This window comes from Petaurus breviceps, unplaced genomic scaffold (genome assembly GCF_028583685.1).
Source record: "Petaurus breviceps papuanus isolate PSGF00001 unplaced genomic scaffold, PetGlider_PUasm1.0 90730, whole genome shotgun sequence".
In the NCBI taxonomy this organism is placed as follows: domain Eukaryota; kingdom Metazoa; phylum Chordata; class Mammalia; order Diprotodontia; family Petauridae; genus Petaurus; species Petaurus breviceps.
Window position 1 is genome coordinate 4,566,592 of NW_027187324.1, and position 18,142 is coordinate 4,584,733.

At 32.9% G+C, this 18,142-nt stretch overlaps 1 protein-coding gene across 2 annotated transcripts in view; it reads right to left on the reverse strand.

Annotated features, from left to right (window-relative positions):
• The window catches only part of KLHL1 (kelch like family member 1), a 542,636-nt gene that overhangs the window by 192,178 nt on the left and 332,316 nt on the right, over positions 1 to 18,142 (reverse strand). For both annotated transcript variants that reach the window (XM_069066773.1, XM_069066772.1), the window contains one exon: positions 5,602 to 5,814. In XM_069066773.1, the coding sequence (XP_068922874.1) occupies positions 5,602 to 5,814 (213 nt within the window). The remainder of the gene's footprint in view (positions 1 to 5,601; positions 5,815 to 18,142) is intronic.

The following is an 18,142-nucleotide window of genomic DNA, read 5'->3' on the forward strand; positions in this document are numbered from 1 at the left end:
ACACGAATGAAACAACTGAATAACAATCTGAAACATCCTTTCAATGACTCTGTGAATGCAGAAAAAGAAAAAATATACAATTTATTTTCACTAACCTTTGATATTTTTTTTTGGTAATCAATCTTATATATTTTATTTATGCATTTAAAACATTATTCTGAGACATGGTGAATAGGCTTTGCCAAAAGGATACACAACACAACAAAGCTTAAGGATCAACTCTAGAGAAACATTAGATGAATGAAACTGATAGGAATATTGTGAATTTGGTATTGCTAGTGTCTAAATCTATCTATCTATCTATCTATCTATCTATCTATCTATCTATCTATCTATCTATCTACCTATCAATTAGTAGTTCACATTTATAGAAACTAAATGTTTTCTTGCTCTAGAACAGACAGTGACAGATAAAATCAAGGAAAGAGCATATGTTTGTGGGTGATAAACTTTGCAACCTGTCACATTTGGCAGAATGTCCTTTAATTTGTGCTTAATGTTGGGAAGTAAAATCAAACAAAATATATAAATATCTAAAGAAAGAAACAAAATGCATAAATCTTAGGTTTTTTTTTTACAAAGGATCTTTTGATATTGATTTGTTCCATGTCATTCGGCTTGCTTTTTCATTAGGTTTCTTAGTTGTGAATATGATTTTTGTGGACAACAGAAACTTTACGGTATTGGTGTCTGATCAATCACTATATTGTCAATGTGGTAAAAGGCTGAAGATCTTTCTTCTACCTCTCTCATCTATTACTAGGAGAAAGAACCTTTACACACACACACACACACACACACACACACACATCATTACCACTTTGTCTAGGATAAATTCAGTTCAACATAATACAGATACACTTATTTTTTGAAGTTCAACACTTTTGGGACTCTTCTAAACACCTTATTTTTTGGCCATTGATTCAAAATATTTCAAGCAGAGTTTACTATAACATCTCTGCTCTGCCCCCACTCACTCAAGTTCAGACCTACTTAACTATCTTCCCCCTAGGGTTCTTAGGTATCCTGAGGACTTTGCTGTGTTCTTTGTGTCAGCTCAACCCCCCATCTTTTAGGGGCCTGTGACTCATACTTCCAATTCCATTTAAGCACTTAACACTCAGTTAGCTTTTCCTTTAAAAATATAGCAAGAAAAATAAAACGTAAAAATATTTCCCCTGATACTTCAGGGGGAGGGGCATAATCCCTATATACCACCTCAGCCTCTGCTGGCAGGGATGTTCAACACTTAGCTGCTTTTCTACACATCTCCGGTCCCACCAGTCTCATAGTCAGATGCAGCAGGATTGCCGGATAAGTTTGCTTCCCAGCTATCTCTGGAGTAGGTCATTCTCAAAAGTTAGTCCTTGTGTCTCAGGGCCTAGACTTAATAATGCTAGGATAGCAAGGTAGGTAAGTGGTAGTCCTAACTCTTTTCAAATTTCTGGGCATTGATGGTGCATTGGATGCTAACCTGACCTCTGGAACATTGGGATACCAAACAGTCCTCTGTTAAACTCAGAAGATCATAACCTCCACACCCTTCTACATTCATCTATTTCCCTTAAGATGCTGAATTCAACAAGAGGAGGATGATGCTTACAGGCCTTTTTGGAATGATTTTTAAGTAAGTTGAAGAGCTTCATTTATCTAGCTGGAGCCAGTTATGTTTTGGATAGAGATTGTGTTTGGGGAGACTGGTTTGGCATCTACTACAACAAGCCAGGTAAGGGAAGGAGGGTTTGAAGTAATCCTAATGCTAACTCTGAATGTTGAAAAGGTAAGGTCTGGGAAAGTAGTGAGATGAAAGCTTCAAGAGAAACTTACAACTTCTTGGTCATACAGGGAGAGGGAGAGGGAAGCGTTAAGACTCCAATTTCAAAAGATTTATGTTGATAAAAGCTATTCAGTTCCAGAGAGAGAGAACTGATGAATCCTAAGTGCAAATTAAAGCATATTTTCCCTTTTTTTTGGTAACATAGTTAATATGAAATTGTGTTTTACATTATTAGTTCATATGTATAATTGATATCACTTGCTTCAAGGAATAGGGGAGGGGCTAGAGGAGAAAGGATTTAGAACACAAATTTTTAAAAAAGTGTTAAAAATATAAAATTTTAATAGAATTCAAATTTTCAAGCTTTCATGTGCATAGTAGGTGGTTATTGACAGTGTTGACATGAGACACACAATGGTTTGACTATGGAAGTTAGAAGTAGGATTATAATTTCTTCTGTTATAACATTGTATTTATTTTAGTGCACCCTAAAGCACCTTAGTTATTCAACCAATCACATTGTTCACTCTTACTGAATTTTTTGTTTTGTTTTTTTGGGGTTTGGTTTGTTTTTGTTTTTTGGGGTTTTTTTTGCCTTTTTGGAGGGGGGAAGGCAAGGCAATTAGGGTTAAGTGACTTGCCCAAGGTCACAGGGCTAATAAATATTAAGTATCTGAGGCTGGTTTTGAATTCAGATCCTCCTGACTCCAGGGTCGGTACTCTATTCACTTTGTCACCTAGCTGCCCCACTCTTACTGAATTTGCAGACAATTAAAATTGCTGTCTTTTTTGCTTCTAGTGACATTTATCAATTTCACATTTGTTCAAATGTTTTTTTTAAATAAAAAATAATACAAACAAGATTGTACCTTATTCAATGTATTTGTTTTTAAAAACATTTATACTCATTTTCTTTATTATTTTGAACTCATTATCCTACAAATTAGCACTCCTATCTAAAAATCATGTCATTTGTAAATTTGATAAGCATACCATTTGCATTTTAATTCAAATTGTTAATACTGTAGAATGTAACAGGGTCATTTACAGACACCTGTAGTACTTTGTTAGAATTTTCCTTCAAGGTTGGCAACATCTGTTAGTCATCACTCAAGGAAACTGTCATTCATTTCTAAATCTACTTAACCATAATAGCACTTAGCTATCCATGAGACAATATCAATTAAGATATTGTCTTTTCAAAGAGAGGAATATTAACAAATTTCAAGAATCACATCAAGATAAAATTTTCAATTTGTCTGTGCTATTTGTGGCACTCTGAATATGATCAGATTACATTTCCCTGAGTATCTTTTATCATATGCTTGTTTATACAAACATTATATAGCATATAATTAGTATGTTAGCATTCTATTTTATTTTCATTTTTTGTTTATCAGAAGACTAGTTAACATGGTTTTAATCCATTTATATAAATTTTAATACATTTCAAGACAAAAATTGAGGCATAGATATGTGTCATGATAATCACTAAATGCAACAAAGAGAGTTAAAAGTCATAACTTTTGAATTTCTCATATATTATTAATCTGACTGAGCCACCATGCCTTTTTACATCATTTTGTCAATAGAATGGGAACTAGAAAATTACATAAGCTATTCCAATGGATCTCATGGGAGACAAATATGCATGACCTGGCCTCCATTAGGAATACAATTCCAGACACAGCACTATTTTCTGAAATGATAATTATGTCCACAGTTTCACACAATCCAGTTAAGATTTGGATATCTAGAGTAGCCATGCAGTGCAAGGAAGGTATTAAGTCTAATTCTATCTATCCTTCACTTATTTTTAATGTTAATAGGAATCATTTATCTTTTCCTATGCTATCAGTTCAATTATCCTTTTCCTTCAATTCTGCAATTTTATGTATTTTTTCTTCCTGCAGCAAAGTCAAACAACTTCTCTTCAATATCAGCTGCCCTATTTGAAGAGGATAAAATAGTCGTTATTAACTTTCTCTTTTTTCTTTCTTTTTTGGTTATCATATTTTCTCCCAAAACCTGCTTTTTTATATAATTGTGAGCAGTCATTTTGTCCTTTTTTATATCATGAGTCTTCAAGATTACATAAAATACATAACTACTTATAATATATAGAGAATATTGAAAACCAAAGTTATTAATGTGGCCTTTAAGATTTCTCATCTGCAGACATCCTAACCAAAAATATGAAGAGATAAAGCAGCAAAAATTATTGTAATTGAATTTTTTTTCTAAGATTGTTAGGTGAACTGCCCAATGAGCTTTAAAGAACAAGGATATCACTGTGATCTAAAAGTCATTTGAGATGCTGGCCTAAATTCCATCATTTCTGTGGTCATAATGTTCATGTCTCTGGTTTTGCTTTGATTCCACATCTCCCAAAATCCAGTTTATTTAATACTTTATCTCATTTTTTTTCTTCCTTGTAACATTATTAAGATTAAACTTTCATGACTTTAATATGGAATGCTCATAACTATTCTCTCCACATATAAGGGAAAAAATCCTACATAATTGCATCTTATATTGTCACATAAATCCAGTAACTTTTTAATACTCTTAGTGTATCAGGGCATCTTAATATTCCTAATACTCTTTACATTTCTACCTTAACCATTCACACATGTTTACCCACAATATAAGCTCCTTTCTACATTACTGCTCATGGAAAATATATCTTCTGAATTGTTTCTCATTTGTTATCTCTACTTACTATTATACTAAACTTCAAATCACTAAAAGTCTACCTATTCTTGTAATACATTTACAGGAAATGAAAAGATTTTATCTTTAATAAGAAACCTCCTCAATTTTCCCTAAGTCAAGGGTAAGGACATTTTCTACCAGAAAAAGCTATAATCTCTAGTACCAAAAGCTAAAAACAAAAACAAAAACAAAAAGCAATGTTTCCTGGATACAGCAAAATTCTAAAAGGCTCTTATCCATTTTGAAGACATCCCTCCCCCCAACCTTCCACCATTGAAAGACTGGGAAAAATCAGAGTCAAGGTAGATCTATTGAGATTATAACTGTACCCTTATCTAACAAGAGATGAAAATGGCAGGCTAGTTACTCCTATCCTTGTATAAGATTCATTCATATTGATGTGTCGTGACAACCATTAAGTCCTTTCAGTTGCATGGAGAAAGTACCTAGATGGTACTATTTGCTCATGCCAAGAACATCATAAGACATATTTTGTTTTGTATAGCTATACACCATTCCACAACTTCACCTGACATGAAAACTAGGGGATATAATGGTTTGGGTGACCATTTATGTTTCTTTGTCTACAAAGGTAATAAAGATATTTTTTTATTTGTATTTATAAGGTAGTATAATTATTTTTATTTCCAAGGGTTTCTTTGCTTAGAACATTGTCAAATAAAGCCATTAACAATATTATTGACAGGCCTTTATGAATTCTGTTTTCTGATTATCTACTTTCCAACTTCTTATACTGAAAAAAAGATATAGACTATATAACATTTTATATTTGTAGAATTCAGTTTCTATTACTCCTTTCTAATGATGAAAAATAAATTTTTTCTACAAATGGCTGAAATGCAGAAAATGAACTCCAGAGGGAAACAGAGGACAAACAAAATATGTTATCTCAGTCACAGAATAATAATGTTACTCCAGGTGATGTTAGCTGAATATACTTCTGACAATAAAATTTAATTACAAGAAAAAATTGAATTAATGGATTATGAACTAATTTATTTGGATAATGGATTGTTAACATTTGAATAAAATGTTAACCATTGACCATGTAATTTTGTATATCAATTAAGATAGTCACATCAAATTACCTGAGGTGGAAGGAGTGGCAGTCTTATAAAGGCAAGAAGCATGCTTAGGTCACTGCATCGCCTCTGTGTGTCATACTTAACCCACATCATCAAAGCATGGAAGATGGTTTCTTCATCAGGAACATTCACATCATCACTGGCCAACAGCTTATGGAGCTCCTCAGCTGGGAGGAGTAAAAACTCTTGATTTCTGATAACTTCCATTATATTTTCCTGCAGAGAGAAAATATCTCAGCATAAATTCTGCTTGCTTTTATTTAGCTAAGGCAGGTATCTCAGAAAGAAAAGGGGGGAAAATCAGCCTATAATAACTTTTGCCCTCGTTAAAACATAATCCTTGAAAGTGAATCCTTTAGAAATTAGCAAAAATGAAAGCCTGTTAATGGTAACTGATATATAAATGCACCTGGGACAACAAAATCTTAAAAATAAATGGAGGGGCGGCCAGGTGGCTCAGCGAGTAAGCGCACCGGCTCCAGTGTCGGGATGACCTGGGGATCAAATCTGGGCTCAGATACTCAGCACCACACCCAGAAATACCTGGCCGTGTAACCTTGAGCAAGTTACTTAACCCCGATTGCTTTAAAAAAATAATAAATGAATAAATGAAGGATTATGTTTCAGATTATATAATGATGAGTTTCTATATGCAGGAAGAACACACAGAACACTTAAATGATGAAGCATCAAGTGAACTTCCATTTAATAATTAGTGAAGGAAACACGAGTTTTAAACCTAGAACTAACACATATATTAAAAGAAGATTAAAAACAATAGCAATAACAACAACAAGAAGTGGGGATACTGTGGTTGCGTGGATCCATAGTGGGTTGAGCAAGTGAAGGCAAAGAGAATTGTACTTGATATTGCTGAGAAGCATACTTCAGGGCTTTGTCCCCTACCCTGTTCTCTTTAATGCTTTGATCAATAACTGGAATAATAGCACAGATGGCTTACTTATCAAATTAGCAGATGATACAAAGCTGGGACTGATAGCCAGTATGTGGAATGACAAAACTGGACTCCAAGAAGATCTCAAAAGGTTAGAAGGATGTGCCAAATCTGACAAAATGCAACTGATAAGGTTTTATAAATTGCCAAACTGAAAAATCCTCTTAAGTAGTCTTTGTGCTTCCAGTCCCTACTCCTTCAATACAGTTTTCTGTTTTGAAACCATTTCTGATCAACTTTCCAAAGTTACTGGTCTGATAATGATATTTCACACCTCAAAAGTTTCTATGGCTCTCTGTTGCCTGTCACAGATAGACAACAAGCATTTAAATGCTTAAAATCTGAGAACACAAATACAAACAAAAGAGATTGTCTCTGCCTTCAAGGAGCTTATATTTTAATAGGGAAAAAGAAGTAAAAGGAAACTAAAAAGGAGAATGGGAATGGAAAATGGCCACTCGGAAGACATGTTTTATAAATGGCATGCCTTTTAGTATGGCTTTTAAAGTTCTTCATAATCTGTAATCTACATTTTTCAATCCTCATTCACACTATTCCCCAACAGACATTTTCAAATTACAAATTTATTCAGATTTCAGTGCTACATTTTAAGAAGGAAACTTGACAACCCACGATCTCTTCTTTTTAAGAGGAAGCAACCAAAGATGGTTAGTATGGAAAAAAGAACTCTTAAGGGGAAGATAAAAAAAAATTATTAGCAAATATTTGAAGTGCTGTAATGTGGAAGAGGGATTAAAGACAACATGGAAAATGGGCTAGCTTTGGAGTCAAGAGATCTCAGTTCAAATTTCAACTCTGTCACAAACTACCTGTGTGGCCTAATGCAAATTCTTTTAGCTCTGTCAGCATCAGTTTCTTCATCTATAAAACATGGAGTGGTAAGACTAGATTTTTAGTATAAATCTAGGACCTAAGAAAAGAATTGAGATGACACCTCCCTTTAGTCCTTTACAAAAATTGGCAATCCACAGTCAAAATTACATATATATGTGTGTGTGTATACATATATATGTATATATATGTATGTGTATATACATATGTATATATATATATATATATATATATAGGTTTGTTGATTTTTTTGATGTACTGATAAGTTTTATTGACTCTCCCCTTATCCTTTTGTTTCATTTTCTTTTTTTTTACTAATTGGAATAGCTCTGCAGGTCAGGATAAGTGGGCATATTCAGGAGAAAACTGAAACTTTGTTAAAACAGAATATATCAATATAAATGTATTTAGAAGGTAAATACATCTAAGATTCTTATATGACTTAATCTGATTAGCTAGAAAGGTATGAATCATGAATGAAATATCATGATTGGTCTAGGTTATCTAGTCCTACCTGTAACTAAACAAGAATTCTTTCTACAACATACCTGACAAGAGGGAGGCCAACCACTGCTTAAAAATTTCTAATTCTGAGCAACTCACTACCTCCTGATAAGGCCATTATACTTTTAAATAGCTCTAACTGGAAAAGTTTTCTTTCTTATATGTCATCTACATTTGCTGAAATCTTATAGGAATAGAATTATATTTATGTACATTTTCCAAGTAGACCTAATATGTTTATTATCAATGTAATGCTTAGCACCCAATGTTATTATTTTAACTGACAGATTAAAGGAAAAACTATTTCTTTATTATGAACACATTATGGGTTACACATGAACCCGATGCCTAGATATCACAAATATTTTCTTTAAAGGAAGAATTGGGATATATTGGCCATAATGAGCATTAAATAACAAAAAAAATGAAATTGACAACTAAACACCAATGTAAAAATCATTTCTCAATCAGCTCTCTATGCCATCAGATAATTGATTTATTAGAAGATCAAAATAAGAGGGAAGAATAAAAAAATAATATAGAATTTGTAATAAAAATACCTCCAAACTATATTAAAATTACTTATTGACTCAGAAAGAGAAAAAAAGCAAAATGAATAAGAAAGCAGCCATCAACAGGAACTATTAACCATTTCCTACATTATTTTAACCAGTGAAAATCAATAAACACAAGAGGGCCAGTCAAGGCAACATTTGATCTTTTGTCAAGCAGGATACTACAAATAAGGGCAATAATCAACTCAGAATATAAATCATCTGTGAAATATAAAGGATGATTTTAGATTAATAATAATAATATTAATTATGTAACAGTGACAAACTATAAAAGGAAAATGAGTTTATGAGCTCCTTGTGATACTCATTTAAGCCAGATCCTCCAAAGAACATTTAATTATGAAACTGGAAGGACAACAAATAGATGAGTAGGCCACCTTTTGGAGGTCCTCCAAAAGAGCTTGGAACAGAAGAAGGGAAGGATGCAGCCTTCTGACAACAGATGGGCTTTCTGGGCAATCTCTGATCTTCTTAGAGTTTAGCTCCAAAAGGTGGACTATAGATGAAAAATAGAAATCATACGCCAAAATTTCTAACAAATTTTCTCTGCCAATGTCAATGGAATTGCTATTTTTGGATTATAAAATAACAATCCCAAAAGCATTGTATGAGGAAATGAAAAGTGAGCTAAAGAAAACAACACTAGAAAAGGAGTTAAATCAATATATACAAAGGAGTTCTATGCTACAAGGTAACAATATTATGAGGATGCTGAGGGATTGTTTCTGAAGCTATATGAAAGGGGAAAAATAAAACTAAGCAATAGAGTTGGGGAAATATCATGGATGTTAGACCACCAAAAAAAGGCAATCAAGCTAATATTAATAATTTACTACCCCTACACATACTTTCTCATCTTCACAATAATCTATCAGAGAGTTGCATATATCCATCAATGGAAACTTTGATGAAAGCATTAGAAAGCAATGCAGAGGCTTTCCAAATGATATTTTATACTTAAAATCTGATATAATTACACAATTCATTGAAGTGTATAGTTAATAAAAAATCCCATTTTTATGTTGTTTACTTACTGTAAAAAAAAGTATGAAACTCGATAGAATAAATTTAACCTTCAAAGATTTTTTTACCCCAATAAAGTTCTCTTAATCTGTATTAAGATCATATATGACTGTTTCAAAGATTCAAAAACAGAAATAATTTTGACTGCTCTCTCACAATTAATATCAAGAGTAAAATAAAACAGGGACATTTATGCTCCTCAAATGTTCATATCTGATAAGTATGAATACTTATATCTTGAATAGACAATATAAATGGAGAACAGATTAGACTCAATTGAAAAACAGGAAGAGAGAAATGGATTGTATTTGTGAAATTCTTCAATACTTTCAATGAAATCAAACTTCTCACTAGTAATGCTATGTATGTGACTTAGGTAACAAAATCTCATTCTGAAGGAAAATGGTAGATAGAAAAGATTGAAGCAGATTATGAATGATGGTTTCCACACATAAAACAACATAATGACATCATCAAAGAGAGGAATGTCTAGTAAAGGAGGTAGCAGCTAACTAACAAGAACAAGAAATAAAAGATAAATACTTTGAATGTTACACTAATGTTCGTAAAATGCCGAAAGATAAAGAATAAGTGACCCATCCCCTGCCCAGATTAATTGATGTAATCCCTTCAGAAGATTTAGATTTGGACATAGAATACAGTTGGACAGAATAAAAATGCATGATTTTTGATCTATATCATTGAATTGATAAGTTATTGATCTAACAAAATAGTAAAATAGATTTAAGAACAAAAGATATTTTTGTGTTTATCTTTATATATATATATATATATATATGTATATGATTTTCTAATAAAAATATAGGTGAAAAATTTAGGACCACTTTAATCAAATTTTTATTATTTTATTTCCATGCATAATTGGTTGAATATAATTTTCCTCTATATTATGACCATTTTAAAAACATTCATTTTCATTTGTGTCTTCATTTAATTATTTCCTTGGCTTTATAATTTTATTATTATGAAAGATAGTACCAATAGCTAATTTCTCATATAGTATTTTATTCTGTTCTATTTTTTTCTTGATCTTTACTAAAGATATTAAACTGAATTTGATGGCAATATTATAACTAGCAAGATCCATATAAGAACCTACCAGCAAACATTATCTAGTACCTTTTGGTTTAGAGCATATGTTTACTGAATTCAGTTATTACTAAGCCTTGAACACTTAATGGAATATTACATACTATTTTATTTAATCTAAACCTAATTTAATTTAGTCTAGATTCTGCCATCATTAGATTTTTCCATTATCCACCATCATTATAGTCAAACCAGGGGATGTTTGTGCTATACTTCTACTTAGTATTTCCTCTATTTTTTTTAAGATCTAGATATTTGCATCCATAGATGACTTTAAGGTCACCTTTAAGGATCTAAGCATAATTGAAAATGTAAAGCTTCATCTGAAGACACTTCTCAAATTTAGCGTCAGACTTTTTCCAATAAACCAGAGTGTGTCTGAAAGGCAAAATTAATCTAATGGCAATGCCATGTTTTCATTTTCCTTCACTTTTGACAAAAGGTTACTAGCAGTCCATTTAATCCCATTTAACCAAAATTTGCATTGGGTTTCATGGTCAAAGATCATTACTTTTGAGCTGGAAGGGTCGTTAATAGTCCAAATCTATCAGATAATTGTTGATATTTGGAAAGCGAGAGCACAATGTTATATGAATTTTCCCAGGTCACGCAGGTAGTAACTGGGAGAGCCAAGTTTCAGATCTTGGTTTTCTAATGGCAAATCCAGCATTCTTTACCTTGACTAGTATTCCTGATGAGTCAGTTCCAGCCTATGGGACTGGTTAATAAATTATGGGAATAGATATAGAAAGGATTTTATAGGTAATTTTGTTTATTCTCATTTTATTAAAAAGGAAACAGTTTCATAGATGAAGTGACTTGTCCAAGGTCACATCATTAAAAGTCAAACCATGAAATGAGATTAGATCTCTTGTGTACGAAACCAGTGTTCTTTCTGTATCTGACACTAAGGTTTCTTTAAAAGTCTCAAGTCTCTAAGTAGCACACAAAAACTTTTTACTAACACAATGCTTTGCCTATAGTAGGCTTAAACATAAAATACTTTCTTTTTCTCCTTTGTTACTTTCTTAGCTTTTGACAAGATAAACCACCACCTCCTTTTGAACTCTATCTCCTAATGGTTTTCCTGACATTGTTCTCTTGATTCACCTCCTAACTCTCCAACTATTCTTTTTCCAGTCTTTTGTTGTATCATTATCTATCTTCCATTCATTAAATGTAGATGTTTTTACAAAGCTCCTTCCTAGGTCCACTCTCTGTTGGTGACCTCATTTGCTCCCAAAGAATCATCATGGAGAATGATTCTCAAATCTTTAAATCAATCCCTAATCTCCTCTTTGGAATTCTAGGGTCACATTGCTAATTGTCTGCTGGACATCTCCACCTGGATATCCTATAGATATCTAAAACTCATGTTTAAAATAAAATTCATTGTTTATTCCTAAGGCTACTCAGCTTCTATGCTTTGTTATTTCAGGTAAGGGCACAAACATTCAGCCAATAATCCAGGTTGAATACTTTAGAGTAATTCTACTTGCATAGAATCCCTAATATCTATCCTTCTCTTTACATACACTCAGCCCCTATTTACCATCTCCTACCAACACTACTGGGATAGTCTCCTAATTCTTGTTTTCAGTCTCTCTACTTTCTATTTCATTTTCCGCATAAATAATAAACTGATATTAACTAAAATGCAGATCTGATAATATGACTCCTCAACTAAAAATCATTAGTTACATTGCTTCTATGATAAAAAAAATCTTTAGCCCAACATTTTAAGTCTTCCATAATGTGACCTCTACCCACCTTTCTAGCCTATTTCATTTTTATACTGCCTTATAATTTGCAATTCCAGTAAAACTAGCCTACTAGCATCCATGCAACTTGTCTATTTGTATTTGTGTCCTGGTAATCCTTATCTATGTGTCTGTTTTTTGATCCCTGGTTTGAACTTACCTGTGTATATCTTTATTAGGAAAAGTTCACCTAGTTGGTTACTCTTGGCTCTACCTTGACTGAAAAACATAATATCTTAAACTTTGAGTTGGAGAAAAAGATCTCAGAAGTCCGCTTGCAAAATGTCTTCAGTTACAGATGAATAAACTGGGCCAAAGAGAAATTAAATGGCATGCTCAAGATCACATACATCTTATCCCTGAAATTGATTCATCTGATGCTAGAAAGGAAATAAAAATCTTAATATCCTTAGTTCACAGGTTGTTGTTACTGTTTAGTTGTTTTCAGTCATTTTTGATACTTCCTGACCCCATATTGGGTTCTTGGCAAAGATACTGTAGTGGTTTTCCATCTCCTTCTCCAGTACATTTTACAGATGAGGAAACTGAGGCAAAGATAGTTAAGTGACTTGCCCAGGATCACACAGTTAATAATTATCTGATATCAGATTTGAAATCGGAAAGATGAGAATTCCAGACACCAAGCCCAGCAGTCTATCCAATGTGCCCCCTACCTTTCCAGTTTACAGGTAGGACTTAAGAAAATCTCCCTCTACAACTTTTTATAAACAAAACAAATTCTCTCTTTCCCAACATCTACCCCATTAGGAGAAAAAAAAGGAAAAGAAAAACAATGTCCTGTAACAAATATGACAAATGATGAAAAATGAATTCCCTCAATGGCTGCATACACACACACATATATGTGTATTTGCATACATGTATGTGTACATTCATATTTATCATATATGATACATGCATGTCTACTTCTCTCTTATGTGTGTAGACAGACATAGTTATATAGATGGAGGTTTTCAGGTATGTCTCAATCACATACATATCAGGAGATGGATAATATATTTCATTATTAGTCTTCAGCAATCATAGGTTATTGTTGTATTGATTATACTTTTTATAGTCTTCAAAGTGTTTATAGTGTTATTATTCCATAAATTATTTTATGGTGTTATTACTGAATAAATTATTTTATACTATTATTATTGCATTAATTATTTTCATAATCTGCTCATTTCATTCTTCATCAGTTTATAAGTCTCCAAAACAGCTTGTTTTTTATAACATGAATGCTGTAGTATTAATTATTCTTCTGGTTCTGCTTCATATTCTGCATCAGTTTGTATAAATCTTTCTATGTTTTGTTGAAATGATCTATTTACTCATTTCTTCATAATTAGTAAATACAAAAATATTCTATCAAATCAGTTGCCACAATTTGTCCAATCACCAGTTGATGAACATCTCTTAAGTTTTTAATGTTTTACAACCACAAAAAAGTTGCAATTAATATTTTCAACTTGAAAGCTCTTTTACTATTTCTTTAGTATTTAGGTATAAGCCTATTAGTGGTATTGTTAAGTCAAAGGATATGAACTGCTAACTTTTAGTTTATAATTCCACAATTACTTTGCAGCATAGCTACACCCATTCAGTTGTACCAACAGTACAATAATGTGCCTGTGTTCCCAGACCTCCTTTAATATTTATCATTCTTCTTTTCTTTTTTTATGCATTACCAATCTATAGAGTATGAAGTAAAATTTCAAAATTGCTTTAATTTGAATTTCTCCACTTGGTAGTAATTTAAAGCATTTATTACAATGTCTATATGTAGTCTAGTTTCTTTCCCTTGAGAAATATCTGCTTATAAATTTAGACTATCTATAAATTAGGCAATGACTCTAATTATATATTTAAACCAGTTATTGATATATCTTGGAAATGAGGCAAACAGAGAAAATTTGCTACAAAGATCTTTCCCCCAATTAATTGTTTCCTTTTCCATCTTAGTTTATTAGATTTGTCCTTGAAAAACATTTTTTTAAATTCATGTAATTAAAATAACCCTTTAATCCTCTATGATCTACTTCATTCCTTCATTCAGTCATGAAGTTGTTTTCCTATCCACAGATATGATAGGTATTTTTTTCCATGTTTATCTAATTTGTTTACAATGTGGTCCTCTATATTTAGGTTATGGCCCCTTTTGTGGTTTATCTCTGTATATAGGCTGTGAGCTGTTGCTCCAAATATAATTTCTTCCATCTTGCTGTCTAATTTGGTATGAAGGTAATAGAATTTTGTTGTGTTGTAAGAAATTAGGGGAAAAAGATGATTTCAAGGAAACATGGAAAGACTTATATGGATTATTACAGAACTATAAGAATGATTTATAGCATTAATTCTATAAAAATGAATACTTTTGAAAGACTAAAATGTTATAACCAGCTAAGTAATAAATCATGATACCAGAGGACTAATAAAGAAAGTTACCCTCTTATGACAGAGGTTTCATGGACTAATCTATAGAATAAGAAATTCATTTTTTTTCAGATGACTAATATAGGAATATAAAAAAGGATTTCTCCTTCCCTCTTATTCCTTCCTTTCTTTTTTTTTTCTACTTTCCTCCTTCAGTTCTTTTCAATGAGTGGGAAGTGAGAGAAGGAAAAAAAACATAATTGATAATTGAGAAATGAAAAAAATAAAATATTTTTTTCTAACAAATCACTACTCAGACAAGTTGTGGCATATGATTGTGATAAAAATATTATTGTATTGCAAGAAATGATAAGGAGGATGATTTCTGAAAATCCTGGAAAGTCTTACGCAAACTGACACAGTGAAATGAGCAGAACCAGGAGAATCTTGTACACAGTAATAGCAATATCATATGATGAACAACTGTGACTGACTTAGCTATTCTGAGCAATACAATGAACCAAGAAAATCTCAAAAGATTTATGATGAAACATGCCATCTACCTCCATAAAAAGAACTGTTATTGTCTGAATACAGACTAGAGCATACTATTTCTTCCTTCCTTCCTTCCTTTTTGATCCTTTCTTTGTTTTTTTTTCTTTCTTCCTTCCTTTTGCTTGTTTGAGTCTTCTTGTATAAAACAAATAATATGGAAATATTTTACATGATTGCACATGTATAACCTACATCAGATTGCTTGCTGTCTAGGAAGAGGGGAGGGAAGAGGGGGAGGTATAGCATTTGGAACTTAAAACAAAGAAAATGTTAGGAATTGTTTTAATGCATCTGAGTAATATATATTCACTACCTAGGAATAATTACAGTACATATTTAGATTTCTTTAAAAACTGCAAAACATTTTCCTCACCACAATCCTATCACATAAGAATTTCCAATTATATTTCACAATTTTATGGAGGGAAGGAAATCTCCTAGAAACTAAGTGACTTTTCCCAAGAGGGAAAGAAGGAGGGAATAAGCATTTGTTAAGTCTCTACTATGTGCCAGGCAGTGTGCTTGTATCAGTCCTTGGATTCACATGAAGTCATGTGATGATCATAATAATCCTGTGAGGTAACTGTTGTCATTTTCTATTCCTTTATAGAAGGCTCAAAACTTTCTAAGTAACTCTCCATTTTCCATGAGCAGCTCTGTTTGGTTTGGATTCCCAAATATCATTTCTTCTGGTGTACCCAATGTACCCCACCTTTTTTTAACTCCCTTTTGTGTACTGCCTTCTTCCTTTAGATTATAAGCTCCTAGAGGGCAGCAACTTTCTTTTTCTTATTTGTGTCCCTAGTGTTATTATGGTGCCCAGCACACAGCAGGTATTTTAAAATGTTTATTGAATTGAATCTTCATTTTGCATTTAAAGAATCAGAGACATGCAGAGATTAAGTGATTTGCATCATATAGTTATAAAGTATCTAGATTTGAACCTGAATTTTCCTGACTCCAGACCCAGCATTGCATCTACTAGCTGCCTCACATCAAAAGACCACACATATCAAATCAAATAAGTGTGCACAAGGTGATTTAAATCGAGGACTCCCCCCCCACTCCCTTTTTGGAGACAGCTCAGGTCTCAAAATTTCCAGTTTGACAAGCAGTTCAGGTACTATATCAACTGGTACATAAATGGTTATAGGGATTGAACTCATTATTTTATTAGTATGTGGAATAACTGGGAAAGGAAAATCTTTATACCAAATTATGTCATTACCTTCTCTGCAATTTCTTGTCTTAAAGAGTTTTCAAGAACACCAAGGGGCTGTGACGTGCTCAGAGTCACCCAGGCAAAATATGTCAGATGCAGGCTTCAAGGCCAGGTCTTCCTACTGACAGGGCTAGCTCTTTATACACTTCATTATGCTTCATTGTAGCAGCAACCACACTGACACACCCAGGATGACTGCTAGCACAGGTTCTTAGATCTGCTTCACTAGGAAAAATAGCTGTTCAAGTGGTCAACAATTGCTTTTTAATTACATTCATTAGTTTGAGGGGAATATCAGTACCCTGAAATTCAGAAAAAACCCAAACAAAGAAAATAGCGAAAGAATTCAAGAAGAGAAATAAAAACCAGCAGACAGGGCTTCTGTCTAAGAAATTAACACAGATTGTAAGGCAGATCAAACTGTCTGACCAATATATAGTTACCAGAAAGAGAACACCAACATCTGGATTTTTCAAAGCCAGGGGCTCATTACTGGCTACCCAGAGTCTAATCTGGCCAAATCACATGAACACTCTTCTGATGAGTGAGCCCCAAAGCAAAATGCTAGCCTCAGCATATATATATACATACATATATATATATATATATATATACATACATACACACACACACACACACACACACACACACACACACACACATATATATATATACTCTTTATCAGGGCCAGAAGGTATCACAACCCTTGTAACATATTGTCTATTTACAAAAGAACAAAAAGTGTGGGACTTCCTAAAAAAACAAGCTTTCCTTAATGGGCTCTATGTGGGGCCTATAAATGTGTGGGAAGATCTTATATCCCATTAACATGATATTCATTACATGAAGAAAATTCTAGGGTACAAGTATTCAATACTAGTTTCTAGTATGAAAGTATGAGAAAATGTTCACCAGTCCTCCACTATCTGTAATTCAAATTGTGAGAGTTCTAAAACAGATCTTTTGGTCAGGTACAGAAAACATTGGGGGTATTTGAGAGGACAGTATTAATTTTGGTGTTTATTCTGTGAATTCAATGCATTTATTTTATTCTATTATTCCCTGTTCAGGAAAGGAAAATAAATGGCATATATAAATCGACTTAATGGAAATGCAAGAATCATCTTGATCTCTTAATATTTAGGGCTAGAATAAGCAAACCTGAATGCATTGTCTTCCTTATCTTCTCTACCAGAAAACAGGGAAGTGGGAAAATTGAGGCCAAAAAATATGAAAGAAGAAATAAGGAAAGGGCTGTGTAAACTCACTTGCTAAATGCCATAGCTGGGGAGGCCAGATGGCAGAGTAAAGGGAGAGACTCACCTGAGTTCTCCACCAAAAGCCTCTAAAAATCTTTAAATAATGACTCTAAACAAATTCTAAAACGATAGCACCCACAAAAAGGACAGTGAAACAATTTTTCAGCCCAAGACAAGTTAGAAGGTCCGCAGGAAAGGCCTGTCACCCCAGAGTAAGGGAGGAGCACTAATCCAGTGCAAGGCCTTGCAAGCTCAGAACAGGCCCCAGCAAACTGGGAGAAGGCTGAATCAGGGACAGCAATCGCAATTGCAAATCTCTCAGCCCACAGATAAATAAGGTCATTAGGAAA